This window comes from Ovis aries, chromosome 24, assembly GCF_016772045.2.
Source record: "Ovis aries strain OAR_USU_Benz2616 breed Rambouillet chromosome 24, ARS-UI_Ramb_v3.0, whole genome shotgun sequence".
In the NCBI taxonomy this organism is placed as follows: domain Eukaryota; kingdom Metazoa; phylum Chordata; class Mammalia; order Artiodactyla; family Bovidae; genus Ovis; species Ovis aries.
This window is the reverse complement of record NC_056077.1, coordinates 2230021-2251205: the sequence shown is the minus strand read 5'-3', so window position 1 is coordinate 2251205 and position 21185 is coordinate 2230021. Positions and strand designations below refer to the sequence as shown.

Here is a 21185-nt window from a genome sequence, read left to right as displayed (position 1 = left end):
CAGCTGGGCAGGGGGCCAGCCCAGGCTGCGGTAAGGCAGCCGCTTCACTCCAGGCTGAGCCTCGGCAATTCTGCTGGTTCAGCGGCCCCTCCTCCTGGGATCGTCCTCCCAGGCCCGACTTCCTGGAGGGCTGCCCAGGTCCCACGCCTCTGTATCCTCCTATCCCTGGCCAAAGTGGATGGCCCGCTCTGTCGCCCCCATCCCTGGGATGGGGGTACCCCAGGAAGGTTCACATCTCTGTTTCCAGGTGGACCCTCCCATCAGCCGTGGACTGTGGGCACAACTACTGGCCCATTTTACAGATGGGAAAGCTGAGAGCAGGGAGCTTGTCCTGGGTTCTCTGGGCTGGTTGGTAGCGGATCTAGAATGCCTGATTCCTCCTAGGGCATTAGCCTCACCTATCAGAACGAATCTAGCAGAATCTGTCAGCTCTCTTCCCAGGTCTGTCCTGAAAGGATGATGGGCCACACAGCAAGTTGCCCACTCCCAGGTCTATCAGCTACCTGTTAGTTGTCTAGCGTGGAGGTGGGCAGAGATTGGAGGCGAGGCAGCTGGAGGCAGGGCCAGTTCATTTTCCAGAGCTATGTGATCATTCTAAACTAGGACTTGGCCTTTCAGGTATGATGAAGGTGTATTTGTCAAGGAAGGATGGTAGAACATATTTTATTTAACATCTTATTAGCACGACTTCTAATGTTTAAATTCCTAGACATTTGGTGTGTGGGCCTCTGCTCATACTCCTGCCCTAGGCCCTGAAAATCTTAGGCTCAGACCAGAGTGGTTTGCTACAGACTCTGCAACCCCATGAACTGCAGTACGCCGGGTTTCCCTACGCTTTACCATCTCCCGGAGTTTGCTCAAACTCAACTCACATTCATAGAGTTGATGTGCCATCTAACCATCTTATCTCTTCTTTGTCACTCTCTCCTCCTGCCTTCAATCTTTCCCAGCATCATCATCTTTTCCAATGAGTCGGCTCTTCGCATCAGGTGGCCAATGTGTTGAAGCTTCAGCCTCAGCATCAGTCCTTCCAGTGAATATTTGGGGCTGATTTCCTTTAGGATTGACTGGTTTGATCTCCTTGCTGTCCAAGGAATTCTCAAGAACCTTCTCCAACACCACAGTTCATGGTTTGTCTCAGACAGCCAAAACATAAAATAATGGTAAGGACGCTAACTAACTTTTTTTGTTTTTTGTTTTTTTTGGAACTGTTTCCTGTGTGCTAGGCACACTGTTAAGCTCTGCAGATGAATAAAATGCAATTGCTACCCAGATGGGGAATTCACAATACCCACAGAAGCGATTTGCTGAGCACTTACTAAGTTCTACGGCAAAGTGCTTTATAGGTAGCATCACAGTTAATCCTCAAATAATCTACAGGGAGGTATCACTCCCTATTTTACTGAGGGGGAATCAAGATGCAGAAAGACAAAGTGACTGGAAAAGCAAATCTGGTAAGAGGGAGAACTGGGACAAATGCAGAGGTGGTTGTGGGTTCAGATCTCAGACTCATGAACTGGAAACTCTGGGACCTCAGGTGAGTCACTTGGCTTTTCTGAGCCTCACTTGAATCTTCATCTGTGAAAAGGGTACAGTAAGTGCAGGTTCACCTAGGAAGTGACCAGCATGGTGCCTGACGAAGCAGGTGCCCAGGAATTGGTAACCATAAAGGGTCGGGGGAAAGGCCCTTGTGTTTAGGGACCCCCATGGATGTAAGACATTGGCCTGCTCTCTAGCTTCATGGGAGACCCTACGGGGGGACTGACCAGCTGCCCAGATCAGGGAATCCCAGTGCCTGCTGCTCACCCTCCTCCACCCTCTGGCTGCCTCTTCCTGGACCAGCTTGATGATCTGGGTGGGAGAGGGGTGTCCTGCCATCATGTGTGTGAACCTTCCCAAAGCTGCGTGGAGGAGGGATCATCCGCCCGTCCTTGCAAATGAGGAGAGTCTGAGCAGCTCTGTCTCTAGAATGCTGCAGCCATGCCAAACAAGGTGAGGCCTGGAGGAGGCTGAGGTCGGAAGGATGAGACCTGTGTGTATAGGGGGAGTGGCGGAGCTGTCAGAAGCTGTGGCTGGAGGCTGGGGGGGTAAGCAGGCTTGTGGGGGGGGGGGGCGGTCAGGTTGCTGCTGGGCAGGGCTGTGACCCCACTGGTGCTGGGGGTGGGGGTATTGAAGCCCCCTTACAGACCCCCCCACTCCCCCCCCATGCTTGTGGATCTGAAGAGTTACCTCCCACTCGGTGCTGGGGATGAAGTAACCCAGTCCCTTAGTGGAAGGCATAGGGGGCTTAAACCCCAGCTGGTGATGGGCAGGTGCACTGAGGTCGGGGTTCGGATTGAGGCGGGGGTGGGGGTCGCGGAGCATTGTTTATGGAGAAAGCTGGAGACAGCAGGGCGTGAGGTGCAGTTGCGGGGCGGGGGGTGTGCGGGTTCCCTGACACCGAATTCATTATTGGGAGATTCCTCTTCACAGTCCCTCGACACCTCCCACGGGAGCCACGGGCCAGAAATGTCTGACAGCCTCTGGCGGCCCGGCTCCCGCGCCCGGTGCCCGGGTCTCTCGGTGCCCGGGTCCCCGCCCGCCCAGTGCCAGAGTCCCTCCCCCCGTGGGTCCCGCAGCCTCTGGAAGGCTCTCGGGCTCTGCCTGGCGTCGCCGCCGAGTCGGGGCTCAGCGTCCAGTCCCCCGGCCATCGCCCGGGCGGCGGGGTGTCCGCAGAGGCCAGGCCGGAGCCGCGCGGCCGGCACGTGGGGAGGGGGCGTCTCGGGAGGACGGAGCCAGAGGTAGGGGCGGAGCCAAGGAGCCGGGCGCGCGGCCGGCGCGGGCGCACCGAGGTCAGCGGCCGCAGGAGGGGGACCCAGGCGTCCGGGAGGCGGCGCCAGGTGCCGCGCCCCCGCCTCGCGCCCGCCGCCGCCGGCCCCCGCCCCCGGGCCGCCCCCCGCCCGTGACGCGCTCCCCGCCCCCTCCGCGCCGGGAGCCCGATCCCTAGCCGGAGCCCGAGGACGGCGAGGGGAGCGGGCGGCGGAGGAGGCGGGGGAGGGCGGAGGAGGCGGCCGGTGCCGCGGGGCCGCCGCCGCCGCCTCGGAGTCGCGCCGAGCGCACGGAGCGCAGCCGCGTCGCTGCGGCCCCGGCCGCGCCATGGGGAAGGAGCAGGAGCTGGTGCAGGCAGTGAAGGCGGAGGACGTGGGGACCGCGCAGAGGCTGCTGCAGAGGCCGCGGCCCGGGAAGGCCAGTGAGTCCGGGGGGCGCGGGGGCGCGGGGGGCGGGCGGGAGCGGCGGCGCGCCCCGGGGCCGTCTCCAGCGCCGAGCCCCCCACCCCGCCCGGCGCCGGCCGCGGAGGGGGATGCTCTCGGGTCCCGGGGGGCGGGGCGGGGCCAGCAGCGCCCGGACCCTCCGTCCGCGCCCCCTGCGGCCAGCGCTGAAGGAGGGGCGGCCTCGAGCGCCCGGCCGTCACCCCGAGCCCCGCAGCGGGCACCTGGCGGCATCCGCCTCCCTGGCCGCAGGCGTTCGCAAACGTCTCTCCCGCCTGCGATCCCCTCCCTTCCCGGGCTGCGGGCTGACAGCTGGAGGTCTCTGCTGGGCCTTTAAAGGGCGAGGCGGCTCCCCCCCACCACCACAACGCCATGGAGAGGAGGGGCGCCTTGCGGTGAGGGGCGACTACAGGGCCGACAGTCTCTGTCAGACCCCTCCCCGCCCCGTGTTTAATAACAGGCTTGGCAGGGAGGGGGGGAAGGACCACGCTGGGGGTGTGGCTGCCCAGGCATGGCCGGCGGGGGGCCGTCTACCGGAGGGGGAGCCGAGGCCCAAGGTCGCCCAGCCCCAGGCAGGCTGAGTTGCAGGCAGGTGCCATCCTGGCCCTCTCTGGCTTCCCTGCTGGGAAAGGGGGCTGGGAGGGGAGGGGGTCTCCCACTGGCCTTCCTGAACTGGGGCTGTGGGTGCCCCAGGGGACGCTTAGGAGCTTGGAGCCCTGATCCTAGCACTCATCCCAGCTCAGCTCAGAGCCTCCCCCGGGACGCTGGGGATGGACGGAAGGGCGTGTGCGGCTGCGCGCGTATGGCCGTGTCAGTGTGTCAGGGCACCTGTGAGGGCACCGGCCGGCCTCCTGTGGGTCGCAGGTAGAGTCTGAGTGGCCGACGCCCCATGCCGTCCCCTGGGACGGTGTGCAAGCAGGGGAAGCCCCCTCCCCTCTCTACAGGCGAGATGCTGAGAACTAAGAGGGCCCCTGGGGCAGCTGGGGAGCAGCTCCTTGAGCCCCAGGAGGAGCCCTCCCACCGCAGCCCTGCCTGGCCGCTCCTTGTCTGCCCTGTGCAGTTAGAGAGCTGCACTTGTATGCTTCACAGGCACAGGCCGGCCCTGCCTTCCGTACCCGGGGCCCAGGGACAGGCTGCCACTGAGGACCGGCTTCAGGGCCTCGGGGCCCAGAAAGGCAGGGCTTTCAGGCAGAGGCCGCCTCAGCTGAGCCTCAAAAGCAGGAGCAGGGATGAGAGGTGAAAGCAAGGCAAAGACTTCCACCTAGTGGCCAGCCAACCTTGGGTGCCGACAGCTCAGGTCTCCTCATCTGTGGGATGGGACCCTTGGTGGTCCCTGCCCCACAGCCTTGTTTTAAGAACAGTGAGAGTGTGCAGGGAGCCCAGGCCTTCGTGTGTTCTCAGGAGGGGCTAGTAGTGATAGTGGTGGTCACTCAGTTGTGTCAGACTCTTTGCAGCCCATGGACTGTAGCCCACAGGCTTCTCTGGAAGGCTTCTCTGGAATCCATGGGATTCTCCACGCAAGAATACTGGAATGAGTTGCCATTCCCCTCTCCAGGGGATTCTCCCGACCCAGGGATCAAACCTGAGTCTCCCGCATTGTAGGCGGATTCTTTACTGTCTGAGCCACCGTGGCCATTTCCTAGACAGCCCAGGGCAGGTGCGTGGAGGAAGTGGGGGCGTCAGGTTTGGGGACTCCTCTCTTCCACTCTGGCCCCTGGGGGAATGTGTGGGGCTTTTACTTCCACCCGTGTCCCCACGTGGATCTCTGCATTTGCCCCTGTGTGGCTTGGTCCCCGGGTAGGAGAGACACCTGCCTGCCCTTGCCCCTGAATCTGGGCTTTCTGACTCACAGGGGCGGGCGTAATAAATCAGATGGAGAAATCCCTCCATGAATTAGCTCAGTTGTCATGGCAACACTGGCCTGCTTTGGAGTAAGATGTATTTTGATTCAGCAAAGTACAGCTGGAGTTTGGGCCATGGGATGGGGGACATCCAGCCGTGTTCCCTGGGGCCCCCCAACTCTAAAGGTGTTCCCACAACCCTTGTTTCTGCAGTCCCTTCCTGGCACTGACACCTTCACTTCAGCCCACCCCCCACCCAGCGTCACCCTGGGCTCTGGCGGCTCCCCCATCCTGCCTGAAGGGAGCCTCCGCTCACATGCACGGGCTGCCACCCTTAGCAGTTGTCCTTGGAGGGAAGAAGAGACCGCTCTGCTTGGAAGGGAAGCTACTGGGGTGGGGGCTGGCCTTCTGGGGTGCGGTGACGCCCTGTCCTTCCTCCAGGCCCCGCCTCCCCTTTCTTCAGATTCACTGGAGACCACAGGCCGGTGCTCCCCTGCTGGCTCACCTTAGCCCCCGAGAGCTGCCCTCCAGCGCCTGGCTTGGTGCTGCCTGCTCTGGGGGTGTAGGGGGGCCTCGCCCTGCTGGAGGCTGCGGGGTGCAGCCAGGCTGACACAGGAGCAGAGGAGGCCGAGGCCCCTCCCTGGAGGGCACGGATGTGGCCTGTGCGTGGCTTCCGTGGCTGGAGGAGCCCCTGGCAGAGGGGTGGAGGGAGGCTATGAGGACAGGGCAGAAGAGGGTCTGGGGTCGTCTCCCCGGAGGCCTCTGCAGCTGGAGTTTGCAACTGGCCTCCCAGGTTGGGGTGGTCAGAGGAGAACAATTAGAGGTGGGAGCCACAGGAGAGCCCGAGTTCTGGGGGTCAGGGGCCAGGTGCGTGCCCCATGACTGGCGGTGAGCCGTAGGACTCCATGCCTCGTGGGAAGGGTGAGGAGCTCCTGGGACCTTCCGCTCTGTGCCCACCGCCCCCAGGCCTGGGCATCCCTGCTCTGCACCAGCTTCACTCAGGACACCTGTCTCCGCAAGGTGCAGCCCCCCCAGCCCCAGGCAGGCTGCCGCTGTAGGGGCTTCCTGGATGCCCAGTTTCCCCATGGGGGTGCTCCAAGGCGTCAAGCCCACCTACATCCAGTTCCAGCACTTTGAGGAGACCAGCCCAGGGAGGGGCGAGATCACCTTACAAGAAGCCTCCTCCTCCTGTTGGGGGTGGTCCCCTTCCAGATGCAGACGCCCCCTCCCCACTAGCATGTGTCACTTCCAGGCCTTGACCTCCAGCCCCTATGAGACCTCAGCACCTGCGGGCATGGCCGGGCCTCCGCCTCTGCTCGGAGCTCCTGGAGCTGCTGCCTGGGTACCCGCTGCTGGAGGGAGAGTGAGCTGGCCCGGGGAGGCTCTGGGGAGAAGCTGAGCCTGGCTACACTGGAACTAAGGGCATGGGGGCAGCAACATTAGAGTCAGGCAGAGCCTTCTGGAGCGGGAAGGTGCTGAGCACGGCCCTGAGTACGGCGGGGTCCCTAGTGGGCCACCAACGCCTGGGCTCTGTTCAGCTATGCAGCAGGGTTTGCGGCCTACCTGGCCGCATAGTTCACAGAGCCCAGTGCCGGACGAAAAGAGGGGCTGCCTTGTCCAAAAGATAACAGTTTCTAGACGACGGCGGCAGAGCATCCACCCAGTGCGGGGCTCCTCTTGAGTGGCCACATGGGTCTCATGCTTGAAGCTGGGCCTGGCAGGTGGACAAAGTATGTGGGATGAGGTTCAGTTCAGTCACCAGGCACTGAGCTCCTCGTGTGTGCCCGGCACTGTGTTAGCTGAAAGGATAGGGCAGTGAGCAAAGTAGATAAAGACCACTGTATTCTTGGAGCTTGTAATGTAGTGATGGAGGTGGATAATAAAAAAGATAAATGGGAGTTAAAGAGAAAAAGACAACAGACACGGGATGGGATGGGGGGTTACCATTTTATTTATTCATTGGAAAAGACCCGGATGCTGGGAAAGACTGAGGGCAGGAGGAGAAGGGGGTGACAGAGGATGAGATGGTTGGATGGCATCACCATCTCAAAGGACATGAGTTTGAGCAAACTCCAGGAGATAGCAAAGGACAGAGAAGCCTGGTGTGCTGCAGTCCATGGGGTTGCAAAGAGTAGGACATGACTGAGCAACTGAACACGAACAGTTTTTTTAAATTATTTGACCATGCTTCGTGGCTTGCAGAATCCTTAGTTCCCCAACCAAGGACTGGACCTGGGCCTGAATCCTAACCACTGGACTCCCAAAGACCTCCCAGATAATTACCATTTTAGATGGGAGTGAGGAGGCTTTGACAAGCAGGTCTTGAATACAGGCCTGGAGGATATGAAGAGGGAGTCATGGGAAGAGGGAAGAATAATGCCTGCCCCCTCCACATACACAGCTTGTGCAAAGGCCCTGTGGCGGCAGAGGCAGGTGTGCTGGAGTGCCGTCAAGGAGGCTCAGGTGACTGGAGCAGGGGTGAGGGGGGAGCGTGTCCGGCTTCGGCCTCTAACCCCAGTGAGACGGGAGCAGTGGGATCGGACGCATGTCCTCAGGGGGCCCCACCGACCTCAGCGGGTGTGGAGGCGGCACTGGAGGAGGCAGGCTGGGAGCGGGGAGGCCAGTGGCGAGGAGGTGGCTGTGGTCCTTCGAGAGATGCTGACCTGGCCCGGGGTGGGGATGTTGGTACTGAGAAAGGATAGGATTCCAGGTGTGCTTTAAAAGGGTTCTAAAGGCAGAGCCCACAGGATTTACCGATGAAGACGTAAGGACCCAGGGCTGCCTCCAAGGTTTTGCCCTGGACCACCAATGGCTGCACTGGTGCAAACTTAGACAGACTTCAGCATCAGCCACATGTCTGAGCGGGGGCAGGGGCGGGGGTGGAGACGCCGCTGGTCCTGGGGCCTCTGCTCTTGGGCTGTTGGCTGGAGAAGCCCCTCCCTGGGGAGGGTGGGGAGGATCCCTGTGGAGCTGGGTCAGCAGCGGCCACGTGTTGAGCCCTCGGACCTGCGAGGTTGGCCCGTTAGACCGTCCGAGCTCATGGCCCAGGCCGCAGGGCTGGTAAGGGGCAGAGGCCCGTCTGACTCTGCGGGCCTTGTGGGCCACCGGAGGCTTCACACCCCACGTCCAGCAGCTGAGAACCGAGGCCACGGGTGGCTGGGGCTGCCGTGGGTCACTAAGCGGGCCCTGCAGCAGCCCCTCTGGGCCCCGATTCCCTCAGGCTTCCGCCCCCATCCCTGTCCTGGGCCTGGACAAAGGGGCTTCTGTCCTGCCAGCCCCTCCCTCACAGAGTGACTGACCCACAAATGGGTTATGTAACCACGGCCCAGACAGGCAGGGGATTGGCCCGAGTCCTGCTGGACCTGAGCCCATGGGGAGGGCATCGGTGGGCTCCGCTCCTCTGGCCGGTGCCCAGTGGAAGCCAGGACTGTGGAGGAGACCGAGGCGTCCGAGGGAGGGCCGGAGCCCCGAGGGCTTCAGGCGGGCCGATGAGGGGGTCACTATCGCGTGGCTGCCCAGAGGCATGGGCCCACTTGTCGGCCTCCCCTTCCCGCCTGGCTGGATGGGGCACATCCACACTGGCCAGGCCTGCGGCTAGAGCTGGGGGAGGCTGCACCCTGGAAGTGTGGCTCTCCCCCAGAGATACCCCGGTTTCCGGGTGTGGCAGGCCGCCCCCGGGCCCATCTGGGCCCTTCTGAGAGACAGATTGGGCTGGCTCTCTCCCTCCCACCATTGGCAGGGGCTCAGCCGGCGTCCCCAGGGAGGGCTTCGTGTGCACATGTGTGCGCCTGTGTGGGCACCCAGCCCCGGCCTCGCAGACAGGGCCTGGCCCGGGGAAACCTCCCAGCATCTCAGTTCAGTCAGAAACCGAGGTCCGAAAGCTGGTACCTGGTGCTGGGTGCAGGGAGCAGAGCTGAATGAATGAACGCTTCTAGACTGAAGACCTAGATAGCTTTGGCTCTAAGCCTGCCAGGGAGCTAGCCAGCTGCTCTCGGGCTGCCTAGAGGGGGCTGGGCCCCAGGTGGGCCTCCTTCACCATGTCTCCTCCCCCCGGCAGAGCTCCTGGGCTCCACCAAGAAGATCAATGTCAATTTCCAAGACCCTGATGGGTGAGTTCTCAGCCCCGGGAGGCATCAGTCTGGTGTGGGGGTCAGGGACTCCTAGGGCAGGCGGGTGTCTGGCACCTGCCCACATGTGTCCATCACCCGTCGCAGCTTTTCAGCCCTGCACCACGCGGCCCTGAATGGCAACACAGAGCTGATCACCTTGCTGCTGGAGGCCCAGGCTGCTGTGGACATCAAGGACAACAAAGGCAAGGCCTGACAGGCAGGACATGGCAGTGAGCAAAGTGGATAAAAACCACTGTCCTCTTGGAGCTTGTAATTTAGTGATGGAGGTAGACAGTAAAGACCAGGGATCTTGGAGCCAAGGGCACAGGGGTTAAGATCAGAGCTTAACCCTGGAGGGACCCTGGAGGCCTCAATGTTCCCTCATCTGAGGTCAGCCCGGGGTCCTGGTCTGGGTCAAGGCAGCTTCTCGTGGGGTCAGCGTCCTGGAGGTCAGGGTTGGGGTCAGGGTCAGGGTCTAGCTCCAGCTCCCAACTTCCCCCGTCCACCCCCCAGGCATGCGGCCTCTGCACTACGCGGCCTGGCAGGGCCGGAAGGAGCCCATGAAGCTGGTGCTGAAGGCGGGCTCGGCGGTGAACATCCCATCCGACGAGGGCCACATCCCCCTGCACTTGGCGGCCCAGCACGGTCACTATGATGTGGTAAGGACTGCCCCTGGGGGTTACAGGGCGCCTGGGGCAGCAGGAGCCTGATGGACACCCCTAGGCCTGACCGCGCCTGTGGTCCCTGCAGTCCGAAATGCTGCTGCAGCACCAGTCCAACCCCTGCATGGTGGACAACTCAGGCAAGACGCCCCTGGACCTGGCCTGTGAGTTTGGCCGCGTTGGGGTAAGTCTCCCCGGGGAGCTGAGTGAGACTCCATCTGCTCTGTCTTCTCCTGGGGCCCCCTCACCCCATTTCTTGGGCCCCCTACTCTTCACCCCTCCCTCCAGGTGGTCCAGCTGCTGCTAAGCAGCAACATGTGTACAGCCTTGCTGGAGCCCCGGCCGGGGGACACCACTGACCCCAACGGCACCAGCCCCCTGCACCTGGCAGCCAAGAATGGCCACATTGATATCATCAGGTATGGCCGGGGTGGGGGTGGGGTGATGGGCTCCCCGCCTCGGGGTGCCTGCTCCTGGCTTGGCAGTAAGACCAGAGCAGCTGGGGAGCCATGGGGATGTGGTCAGGTCTCTGGTACAAGGGATGCCTCCAGCCGCCCCTGTAGAGGATGCCCCAGTGGGGGTTGGGGGCTTCTACAGCCCCCCAGCCTGTGCCACCTGCCGGGTGGCCCTGTGGCGACTCTCGGCGTCTCTGAGCCTCTGTTTCCCCATGTTCAACGTGCGCATCACAGCACTGCTTGTCCTGGGATGAGACGAGACCAGAATGTGAAGGATCTGCACCGGGAGGGGGACTCCCACAAGTTCCTGGTCACTGGCGGAGGCCATCCTGTTGGGGAGGTGGGGTCGGGTTGGCTCATTCTGGGCCCCCAGGAGTCAGAGGCCGACTCGGGATGCCAGGCCAGTGGACTCCCGTGCAAGGCCCTGCCTGCTCCCTCTGCCGCCCCGCCAGACTGCTGCTCCAAGCCGGCATCGACATTAACCGCCAGACCAAGTCTGGCACCGCCCTGCATGAAGCTGCGCTCTGTGGGAAGACGGAGGTGGTTCGGCTACTGCTGGATGTGAGTTGGGGCAGGGGTGGGGGGCACGGGGGTCAGGCGAGGGCGGAGGGGGCTCCTGACAGGCCTCGCTCTCTGGCACGCGCAGAATGGGATCAATGCCCACGTGAGGAACACCTACAGCCAGACCGCCCTGGACATTGTGCATCAGTTCACCACCTCCCAGGCCAGCAAGGAGATCAAGCAGCTGCTGCGAGGTGGGCTTGGGCGGGGCTGGGGGGCCGGGGCAGGGCCGGGGCGGGGCCGGCTCACAGGACCGGGGGGTCTGCCACCTCCTGTGTCCCCAGAGGCCTCGGCGGCCCTGCAGGTCCGGGCGACCAAGGATTACTGCAACAACTACGACCTGACCAGCCTCAACGTGAAAGCTGGGGACATCATCACAGTAAGGACGGGCTGGGGCTGCTGGAGCAGGGCTGAGAGGGGCCTGGGATGCTGCCCCCAATGCCTGGCAAGAACTGGGGGGGCCCAGGCCACCCATCCATTTGACCCAGAGGGGAGTCCCCCCAAGCGTGCTCCCCTCACCTTATCCACTTGACTCAGAAAGGAGCCCCTCACCTTATCCGGCCAGGTCCTTGAGCAGCACCCAGATGGCCGCTGGAAGGGCTGTATCCATGACAACAGGACAGGCAATGACCGTGTGGGCTACTTCCCATCTTCCCTGGGCGAGGCCATCGTCAAGCGAGCAGGCAAGTCCAGCCCAGGCCAGGGGCTCGTGGCCAGACGGGAGCATGTGCACGGTGTGCTGCAGGGTGGGCTGGGGCCGTGAGCTCCCGCCATCGCTGGGTGTGAGGTCTGGGGTTTGTCCTGCCAGCTCTTATCCAGGTCTGCAGGTCCCCAGACCTGGTCCTCCATTGATTCAGCAGACACTGCATGCCAGGCTCGAGGAATAGACGGTCACTCAAATGGCCTTGTTCCCGCTCTCAAGGAGCTTGCCCTGGGGGGAGGGGAGCACAGGACAGTGAAGTCAGCATGGAGGGAAAAGTGCCGACCAGTGACCCAGACATTGCAGACAGACACACGCTTCAGACAGTGGTCGGACAAGGCCCTGAGAAGGGGGAGGGGGTAGGCTGCAGGCGGTGCCTTCGGGGCAGCGGGAACCACACATGCAGAGACGCTCAGGCAGGGCAGAGTGTGACCTGTGCGAGGGTCCAGAGCCCAGGGCGGCTGACTTGGTGACAGAGCGAGGGGCGTAGGAGGAGGCCACAGGGCTGTGGAATGGCTTCAGGTGGGTTATGGGTGTGATGGGCTTACCCTGTGCAGAGGACATGGAGGTTGATAGGCTGAGGAGAGGGCAGAGAGGCGCCAGCTAGGAGGTGTGGTCAGTCCACCCAAGGTCATCGAGTGCCCTGGCCCCAGGCTCCTGGGGACCTCCTCCCCCTGCTCCCCTGTCAGAGGGGTTTGTACCCTCCTGCGAACCCCACCCCCACATACAGGACCCCTGGCAGAATAGCCTGGCCTGCACCCCGCTCTGCCCTGCTCTCCTGCTCACCAGTGTCCAGGGTTGGGAGGGGTCTTCTGACGGTCTCTCAGCTCCTTGGAGACAGCCAGGGAGAAGGAGGTGGCGCTGAGCCTCCCGGCCTGTGTGCGCATATGTTCACACATGCGTGTCTCTCTGTGTGCATGTGCACACGTGTCTCTGTGCGTGCGTGTCTCTGTGTGCACGCATGCGTGTGTGTCTCTGTGTGCGCGCGTGAGTGTATATACTCACACGTGTGTGCACGTGTGTGCGCGTTTGGCCTCTGCTCTACGCAGGCCCTGGAGGTGGTCCAGGGCTCAGGGCAGATGTGCTCGGCCTGCAGGTCCCCGAGCAGGTGCCGAACCAAGTCCACCCCAGGGGGGCAGCTCCTCGGGGCCCGCTGCGCCCCCCGAGGAGATCTGGGTGCTGAGGAAGCCTTTTGCAGGTGGGTGGGGGGCCTCAGGGGGAGGCGGTGGGCGGGGCGGGGCGGGCGGCAGCTGACCTTGTTCTGTCCTGTGGGCAGGTGGGGACCGCAGTGGCAGCTTGAGCAGCGCGGCTGGGGGCCGGAGCAGCGGAGGCCACGCCCTGCACGCTGGCTCTGAAGGGGTCAAGGTAGGTGGGGCGGCGGCAAGGCAAGGGTTCCTGGGTCTGGGGCAGCACTGGCCAGCCAGTCTGTCTGGGTTCCAGCTCCTGGCAACGGTGCTCTCCCAGAAGCCGGTGTCCGACTCCAGCCCCGGGGACAGCCCGGTCAAGCCTCTGGAAGGCCCTGCAGGTAAGGGCAAGGACACAGCGCTGCTGGCTGGGCATGGAGGTAGCCCCTGGGCAGCCCTCGCCCCTTCTCACCCTCTCGTCCCTAGGTGCGACCCGGGCCCAGCCTCCAGTGGCCCACGCGGGGCCGGGCTATGGGGAGCAGCCACCCAAGAAGCTGGAGGCGGCGTCCGAGGGCAAGGTACAGGGCCAGGGCGGCTGCAGGGGCGGGGGCCGGGGAAGCCCGCCTGGCTGGGCCACAGCACGGCCAGCGCCGTGGGCAGGTCCGTCCTTCTGTCGGTCTGTCAGTCTGTGTGTGTAGCTGTTGTCTCCTGTGCAGGCTGTGTGTGTAAGCCAGTGTGTCTAAAAGTGTGACACAGCGTGAGGCGAGTGGGGGGTGTGTTTGTGTGTGGCTAGCATGACTGTGGTCTGGGCATGGGTGCACCTGTGTGGGCGTGTGGAGGGCGTGGGTGCGAGATGAGTGGAAACGTGTGTTGGGGTGAGACTGGTCCATGTGCATGCACCTGCGTGCTAGGGCAGGCGTGACCTGCTGGCTGAGTCCCCCTGCGTCCCCTTGGGCATTGCCCACCTCCCACATGGGGGGGCAGGAGTCAGGGGCCCCTCCTGAGGCCCCGTTCCCAGAGCCCCCGTCACGGGCCACACGGCAGGGTGGCCCTGGTCCAGGAAAGGGGGGCAGTGGGGGAGGCCTGTGATATGGACAGCGGCAGGACCCTCCTGGTGGAGATCACAGCAGGCAGCCGAGACATGTGGGACGACGCGGAGACAGCGGAGCCCCGGACTCAGAGGGAGGAGCACCCGGCCAGGCTGACGGGGGCCTGGTGGCTGCAGACGGCCCAGCGGACGGCAGCTTGCGCCGCGTGGTCTTCGGCTGAGCAGAGAAGGAGGCGCTGCGGTGGCTGGGTGCACGCCTGGCCAGGGGGCGGGTAGGCGAGCCTGCAGCGGGTGCCTTGTGTCTTCCAGGGCGCCGAGGCTGTCAGCCAGTGGCTTGCCACGTTCCAGCTGCAGCTCTATGCCCCCAACTTCATCAGCGCCGGCTATGACCTGCCCACCATCAGCCGCATGACCCCCGAGGTGAGCTGCCCAGAAGGCTGCCCACCAGCTGGCCTGGAGATGGGCCCCCAGCCTCTGGCTAACAGGCATCTCCACCACCTAGGACCTCACTGCCATCGGGGTCACCAAGCCCGGCCACCGGAAGAAAATCACTGCGGAGATCAGTGGTCTGAGCCTCCCTGACTGGCTGCCCGAGCACAAACCTGTAAGGGCCCCTGCACCCTGGTGGCCAGGCGCAGGAGGGGCAGACCGACAGACGGACAGATAGCCACGGCCCTCCCTGCCTTCTGGGGAGCCCAGGGAGAGGACAACGGAGGGTGGTCTCTGTTTGTCTGTCAGGGGCCCCGGGGCCAGGCTCCCTGGGCAAGGGCCGGGATGACCTCCTCTGAGGGCTGTTCGGGCAAGGGGAGCCTGGAGCCCGGAGCATCCCCGTCTCTACTACCCACTTGCCACTCAGGGATGTTGGCACCACCTGGCACCCTGCAGTGCTGCCCAATGCATGCCCACCTGACACCACAGGGGGCTGCCACGCACCCAGGCACACACCCAGGCACATGCACAGGGAGGGCGTGTGTGAGCACAGGCCTCAGCATGCAGACCGCACGCGTGCGCTGAACACATGCCCAGTGCCCACCGATGGCCACAGTGGCCTCAGCCTGTGCTGTCGTGCACGGGCGCCCTGCGGAGGCACAGGCCCTGGGATGGGAGAGGGGGCCTGGGGCCTGTCCCATCTGCACCGCCTCTCTGGGCCTCAGGCTGCCACCGTCCAGGACGGAGATGCTGCAGCCACCGAGGGCCCCTGGGGTGCGACAGGCGGGTGCACGCTCACCCACGCTGCCTGTCTCGCCCCACTCAGTCCATGGCTCAGGGGTCCTTCCAGCCAGCTCGCCCGGGTCCCTGGGGCTTCACTCTGCTTGCTCACCCAGGTGGTGACCCAGTGTGCTGAGTTGGTGCGTGAGTGACATCCAGCTGGGAGTGTGGACAGGTGGATCCCAGTCAGGGCTCCACCGGCTGGTTCTGGGTGAACACCATCACGGATACTTGCGCATGCATGTGACAAGGCTGTGTGACGTGTGCCTGAGGATGGTGGGGAAACGGTGAGAGGGTGTGAGTGTGACTCAGGGGTGTCAGTGCCATGGATGACTGGGATGCAGGCTATGTGTATGCCTGTTGCTGGTCGGTGGTGCTGTGTGTCTGCGTCCGTGATGTGTGAGGAGTGTCCACGTGGGTGCTGTCCCCAGGGCTGCCTGGCCTGCCTGGCAGGTGAGGAAGTGCCTTCCTCCCCCGCCCCGCGAGGGCATCCCGTAGAGAGGGTCGCGCCTCTGTGTGTGTCTGCCCGTGTCCGCACGTGTGTGTGCGCTGGCCTTGGCTGTGCTGACCCCTCCGGCCTGTCCATTTGTCCTTCCGTCTCTCTGTGCCAGGCTGGCCCAGCGCCCACCCCTCCACCAGCTCCGAGCAGCAGGCAGGGTGTGGGCAGCCAGCTTGGGCTGCCCTCTGTGTCCCCCGCCCCGTAGGCGAACCTGGCCGTGTGGCTGTCCATGATTGGCCTGGCGCAGTACTACAAGGTGCTGGTGGACAACGGCTACGAGAACATTGACTTCATCACTGACATCACCTGGGAGGACCTGCAGGAGATCGGCATCACCAAGCTGGGTGAGGCCCGGCCCGCCCTGCCCCACCCCGCCCTCAGTGTGCTCCCAGGCCTGACCTGCGCCCCGCCCCCACTCAGGCCACCAGAAGAAGCTGATGCTGGCTGTGCGGAAACTGGCAGAGCTGCAGAAGGCAGAATACGCCAAGTACGAGGGGGGACCCCTGCGCCGGAAAGCACCGCAGTCGCTGGAGGTGATGGCCATCGAGTCGCCACCCCCACCGGAGCCTGCCCCGGCTGACTGCCAGTCTCCGAAGATGACCACCTTCCAGGACAGCGAGCTCAGCGGGGAGCTGCAGGCAGCTTTGACCGGCCCGGCCGAAGGGGCTGCTGCTGCCACCGCCCCAGCTGAAAAGCCCGCCAACCACCTGCCGCCCGCCCCTAGGGCCTCGGGGAGGCAGGAGCCCAGCCTGGGGGGCAGGGCGCGGCACATGAGCAGCTCCCAGGAGCTGCTGGGCGACGGACCCCCGGGGCCCAGCAGCCCCATGTCACGGAGCCAGGAGTACCTGCTCGATGAGGGGCCGGCCCCCGGAACTCCCCCGAAGGAGGCCCGGCCCAGCCGCCACGGCCACAGTGTCAAGCGGGCCAGTGTGCCCCCGGTGCCTGGCAAGCCTCGGCAGGTCCTGCCGCCAGGGGCCAGCCACTTCACGCCCCCCCAGACACCCACGAAACCCCGGCCAAGCTCCCCGCAGGCCCTGGGGGGCCCTCATGGCCCAGCACCAGCCACAGCCAAGGTGAAGCCCACCCCTCAGCTGCTGCCGCCTACGGAACGACCCATGTCCCCCCGCTCGCTGCCTCAGTCACCCACTCACCGCGGCTTCGCCTATGTGCTGCCCCAACCAGTGGAGAGCGAGGCTGGGCCGGCTGCCCCAGGGCCCGCACCCGCAGCCGCACCCACGCCGGTGCCGACGCTGTGCCTGCCGCCCGAGGCTGATGCGGAGCCAGGGAGGCCCAAGAAGCGCGCCCACAGCCTGAATCGCTATGCAGCATCGGACAGCGAGCCGGAGCGGGATGAGTTGCTGGTGCCGGCCGCCGCTGGGCCCTACGCCACGGTCCAGAGGCGCGTGGGCCGCAGTCACTCGGTGCGGGCGCCCACCGGTGCAGACAAGAACGTCAACCGCAGTCAGTCGTTTGCCGTGCGGCCGCGGAAGAAGGGGCCGCCCCCACCCCCGCCCAAGCGCTCCAGCTCCGCCATGGCCAGCGCCAACCTGGCCGATGAGCCAGCGCCAGACGCGGAGACCGAGGGGGCCGGGGCTGAGGACGGCCGGCTGGGGGTCCGGGCGCAGCGCCGGCGGGCCAGTGACCTGGCTGGCAGTGTGGACACAGGAAGTGCCGGCAGTGTGAAGAGCATCGCAGCCATGCTTGAGCTGTCATCCATCGGGGGTGGGGGCCGGGCAGCCCGTAGGCCCGCTGAGGGCCACCCCATGCCTCACCCTGCCAGCCCGGAGCCAGGCCGGGTGGCCACGGTGCTGGCCTCGGTGAAGCACAAGGAGGCCATTGGACCTGACGGAGAGGTGGTGAACCGGCGCCGCACGCTAAGCGGGCCTGTCACGGGACTCCTGGCCACTGCTCGCCGGGGTCCTGGAGAGCCAGCGGGGCCTGCAGACCACGGCCAGTTGGTAGAAGAGGGTGCTGCCCGGCAGCGGCCCCGAGGTCCAGCCAAGGGCGAGGCGGGTGCAGAGGGCCCGCCCCTAGCCAGGGTGGAGGCCAGTGCCACCCTCAAGAGGCGCATCCGGGCCAAGCAGAGCCAGCAGGAGAACGTCAAGTTCATCCTAACTGAGTCTGACACGGTCAAGCGCCGGCCCAAGGTCAAGCAGCGGGAGGCGGGTCCCGAGCCTCCCCCACCGCCGCTGTCTGTGTACCAGAATGGAACAGGCACTGTGCGCCGCCGGCCAGCCTCTGAGCAGGCTGGGCCCCCAGAGCTGCCCCCGCCACCCCCGCCTGCTGAGCCCCCGCCCTCTGACCTCATGCACCTGCCCCCACTGCCCCTGCCAGACAGCGATGCCCGGAAGCTGGCCAAGCCACCTGTCTCTCCCAAGCCTGTTCTGGCTCAGCCCGTACCCAAGATCCAGGGCTCGCCCACACCTGCCTCCAAGAAGGTGCCACTGCCAGGTCCCGGCAGCCCAGGTAGGTGCGGAAGCCAGCTGGGAAGGGGCCCCACGCCACCGTCTGCAGGGTTTTCTGCTTCTTGGATCTGATGAAGGCCAGGGGGAGTGGGGTGGGAAGGTATAGTCAGACTCCCTCATCCAGCCGCCCCTGTACTACCCCATCAGCCCAGAGCTGGGACAGTTTTGGTCTTTAGGTCCTCAGTGGAGGAGGCACAGGTGCATAAATAGCAGCACCTGTGGAAGGAGGACAGGCCCTGGAGGCCGGAGGGCTCAGGGGGGGACTCTGACATGACTGTAGAGTGATCCTAGCATGGGAGGGAGGGGAGAGGCTTCCAGACAGGAAGGTCAGCGGTGCAAAGGCCCTGTGACATTCAAGCAACAGAAGGGCCAGTGGCTACAACAGGCCACACCTGGAAGGGGACGGAGATGGAGGGCGGATGGGTTGGGGTTTGGAAGCAGTGACCCAAACAGGTGTGCACAGGGAAGCGCTCTCCCCCCCCCCCCCCACCGCCCCGACAGCCTCAGGGAGACCCAGGGCGGAGGGGCACGGAGGGCTGGAGCTAAAGCCGGGCTTGCAGTGCAGAGGGCGTTATTGTCGCTCCTGGTTGCGAAGCAGAGCCCTTGAGCAGTGTTTCAGCAGGGCTTGGGTCGGGACGGGCAGCGCGCGCTGCGCGACCTCCCACCCCGGTGCGAGTCTCCTCCTCCCCGCAGAGGTGAAGCGTGCGCACGGCACGCCTCCGCCCGTGTCTCCCAAGCCGCCGCCACCGCCCACGGCGCCAAAGCCAGCCAAGGCCGCGGCGGGGCTGCAGTCGGGCAGTGCCAGCCCGTCGCCCGCGCCCTCGCCGGCGCGCCAGCAACCTGCCGCCCTCGCCAAGCCGGTTAGCACGTCGCCCGCGCTGAGCGCCAGCCCCGCCAGCCCCGCCAGGCCGCCGTCTCCCGGTGCGCCCGCGCTGCACGTGCCCGCCAAGCCGCCGCGCGCTGCCGCCGCGGCTACAGGGCCCCCAGCTGCGCCAGACGGCGCCTCGCCGGGGGACAGCGCCCGGCAGAAGCTGGAGGAGACGAGCGCGTGCCTGGCGGCGGCGCTGCAAGCCGTAGAAGAGAAGATCCGGCAGGAGGACGCGCAGGGCTCGCGGTAGGTGCGGGACCCGATGCGCTCTGCTCGAGGCCTAGGCTGCCGCTCGCCTGTAGGATGCCCTGTGAGGGAGGGATCGAGTCACGCCGGACGGGCATGGCCTTTGAACTAGCCCCGCCCCACACTGCGGGGCGGGGCCCGGCATGGGCGGGGTCTCTGAGAGGCGCCCGGTCCCCCAGAGGCGGCCGCGCGTGGGGCGGGGCCGGGACTGGCAGATGTCGTGGGGGCGTGGCCTTGAACTAGCCCTGCCCCACGCTGCGGGGCGGGGCCAGCATGGGCGGAGAGGGGGCTGGTCGTGCGTGGGGCGGGGCAGCCGTCGTGGGCGGGGTCGGGCGCGGAGCAGCCGCCCTGGGGCGTGGCCTGCCCGGCCCCTCCCCGCAGGCGGGCCGTGGTGTCCGCGAGCAGGCGGCCTTCGCGCGGAGGGGCGGGACGCCCTTCCCCGGGCCCTCCTGCTTACGCCGCGCCTGCCCGCAGCCCCTCGGCCGCGGAGGAGAAGAGCACTGGCAGCATCCTTGACGACATTGGCAGCATGTTTGACGACCTGGCCGACCAGCTGGACGCCATGCTGGAGTGACGCGGCCGCCCACGTCGGGCCCGCACGCTGACCTTTACCTCAGGATGGGCACCTCTGGGCGCGGCGTGAGCAGGCAGGCGGGCGGGGCCGCGAGGGCGGGGCGCAGGGGGCCGGGCGCGAGGCTCCTGCACAAGCACAACTCCTGCCGCCGGGCCCAGCCCGGACGACTGCCTGGCCGGGGGACCCAAGGGCTCTGGTCAGATGCTGCTGCCCCCTCCCTGTGCAATAACTGCTGGGCCGCCTGCCCCCACCGCCAGGCTCTGCCCGCCGTGGTGCGGGAGGGGCCGCTCCTGAACCCCTGCCCCGAGCCCGGGTTGGGCCCACCCTGGGGGGCAGCGGGCAGGGGGCAGCCGCTGTAGCCCCGTCCCCAGTCTGGGGCAGAGCACAGGCCTATGCCCAGCACAGAACTGCCCGATGGGGACCTCCGCCAGCCGCTCCTGCGCAGCACAAGGGGCTGGGTTGGGCCCCCTGCCCCAAAGCACCCCCCCTCCCCAGAATATAAGCTATCGAAGAGTATTAATTTATTGGGAATGAGCTAAGGCAGATTTCCCCAGAGATACAAAAAGGTATAACTTTAACAAATATATATTTAAAGAAAGAAAAAAATATTATTGATTCTATAGAAAACCATTTACCAACTGTAAGGACGCTGGAGTCTAGTTCAAGACAAAAGCTGTCAAGAGGCCCTGGCCATCTGTCTGTCTATCCGTTCTTCCCTTGGTCGAGGAGTGGCCAGAGCCCTGGCCCAGTAGCACAAACAGGAGGCTGGGGCCCAAGGAGGGGTCCAAGCTCCGCCAGGGCCTCCCCTCTGATCTCTCTCCTAACTTCTCTGCATCTGAAGAACCTGAAGGATGTGCCTTGCTCGCCGCTGGGCTGTGTCCTCTGTGTGGTGGAGACAGTGGGCAGGGCTCCGTCTCTCTCTGGGGTGCTGGGGCCCCAGTGAGGGTGCCCCTGGATTCCAAGGGAGCTGTGTGCACAGCGGGGGTGTGTCAGCCGGGTGACAGCAGTGGGTGCAGGGCGTGCATGCCAGGCTGTGTGGTGCGTGCGAGGGTGTGCCCGACCCTCCCTCCCGGGGGCCCCAGCTGGCCCCATGCAGCCAGCCAGCCCCACCCCTGCTCCCAGACGCTCTGCTCGTGGGCCGAGGCCGTGTCATGTGGCCCTTCTTGCCTTCTCTCCGCCCCCCCCCCCACTCCAAAAAAGTACTGACTGGCCTCCTCTGTCGTGTTTGCTGATCCACATGTGTTGGGCACAACGTTGACATTTCTTAAAAAAGAGAATTAAAAAACGCCGAAAACCAGCGACTGTGATTCGGGTGGGTGGAAGGGTTCTGCCTAGGTGGTGTCTGGGCATGTGGGTCCCCTCCCAGCAGTCACATGCTAACACGTCCCCAGGTGGGTGGACCTGGGCATCTGCCTGGCCTCTCTGCAGTGGGTGGCCCGGACCAGGGCTAGCAGGTGGGGAGGGGGGTCCGGGCAGGGAGCTACTGTCAACTGTCAATAAACAGCAGAAAACGGAGCTGCCTGGCTTTTTTTTTTGGTGGGGGGTTGCATATTGGGGTAAGTGGGGGCTTGCCTGT

General features: G+C 64.9%; 1 protein-coding gene and 1 long non-coding RNA gene across 11 annotated transcripts; one reads left to right on the top strand and one right to left on the bottom strand.

The window, feature by feature from the left end:
- Positions 1–2977: 2977 nt before the first annotated feature.
- CASKIN1 (CASK interacting protein 1) lies at positions 2978–21124 on the top strand. Of its 6 annotated transcripts, none has more exons than XM_027961994.2 (20): positions 2978–3229; positions 9147–9198; positions 9304–9401; positions 9712–9857; positions 9949–10044; positions 10149–10279; positions 10768–10876; positions 10962–11070; positions 11161–11255; positions 11442–11559; positions 12673–12774; positions 12853–12941; positions 13017–13101; positions 13187–13278; positions 14058–14168; positions 14251–14352; positions 15662–15800; positions 15877–17922; positions 18615–19035; positions 19510–21124. In XM_027961994.2, the coding sequence occupies exons 1-20, from the start codon at positions 3136–3138 to the stop codon at positions 19607–19609; spliced, it is 4335 nt and encodes a 1444-aa protein (XP_027817795.1). In that variant the 5' UTR covers positions 2978–3135; the 3' UTR covers positions 19610–21124. The 6 variants fall into 6 exon arrangements, with proteins under 6 accessions (XP_027817795.1, XP_042096263.1, XP_042096266.1 ...); XM_042240330.2 differs by lacking the exon at positions 2978–3229 and adding an exon at positions 7447–7552; XM_042240329.1 differs by having other exon boundaries at positions 12853–13101.
- On the bottom strand, positions 7018–17084 carry LOC121817867 (uncharacterized). Of its 5 annotated transcripts, none has more exons than XR_009598349.1 (6): positions 16608–17084; positions 15668–15772; positions 12832–13095; positions 11429–12451; positions 7844–10644; positions 7018–7752 (listed from the first exon to the last, which is right to left on the bottom strand). It is a non-coding gene; the product is annotated as an uncharacterized LOC121817867 (long non-coding RNA). The 5 variants fall into 5 exon arrangements; XR_006057955.2 differs by lacking the exon at positions 7018–7752 and having other exon boundaries at positions 9455–10644; positions 11429–11807; positions 12010–12451; XR_006057953.2 differs by lacking the exon at positions 7018–7752 and having other exon boundaries at positions 9455–10644; positions 11429–12125; positions 12363–12451.
- Positions 21125–21185: the final 61 nt, after the last annotated feature.

Excerpts from the sequence above, each read along its gene's own strand:
- CASKIN1 (XM_042240328.2), top strand. The coding sequence starts at position 7,447 with ATGGGAAGAGGGAAGAATAATGCCTGCCCCCTCCACATACACAGCTTG. Across the intron at positions 10,280-10,767 it reads GGCCACATTGATATCATCAG|ACTGCTGCTCCAAGCCGGCA; the intron begins GTATGGCCGGGG and ends CCGCCCCGCCAG. Across the intron at positions 14,169-14,250 it reads TCAGCCGCATGACCCCCGAG|GACCTCACTGCCATCGGGGT; the intron begins GTGAGCTGCCCA and ends TCCACCACCTAG.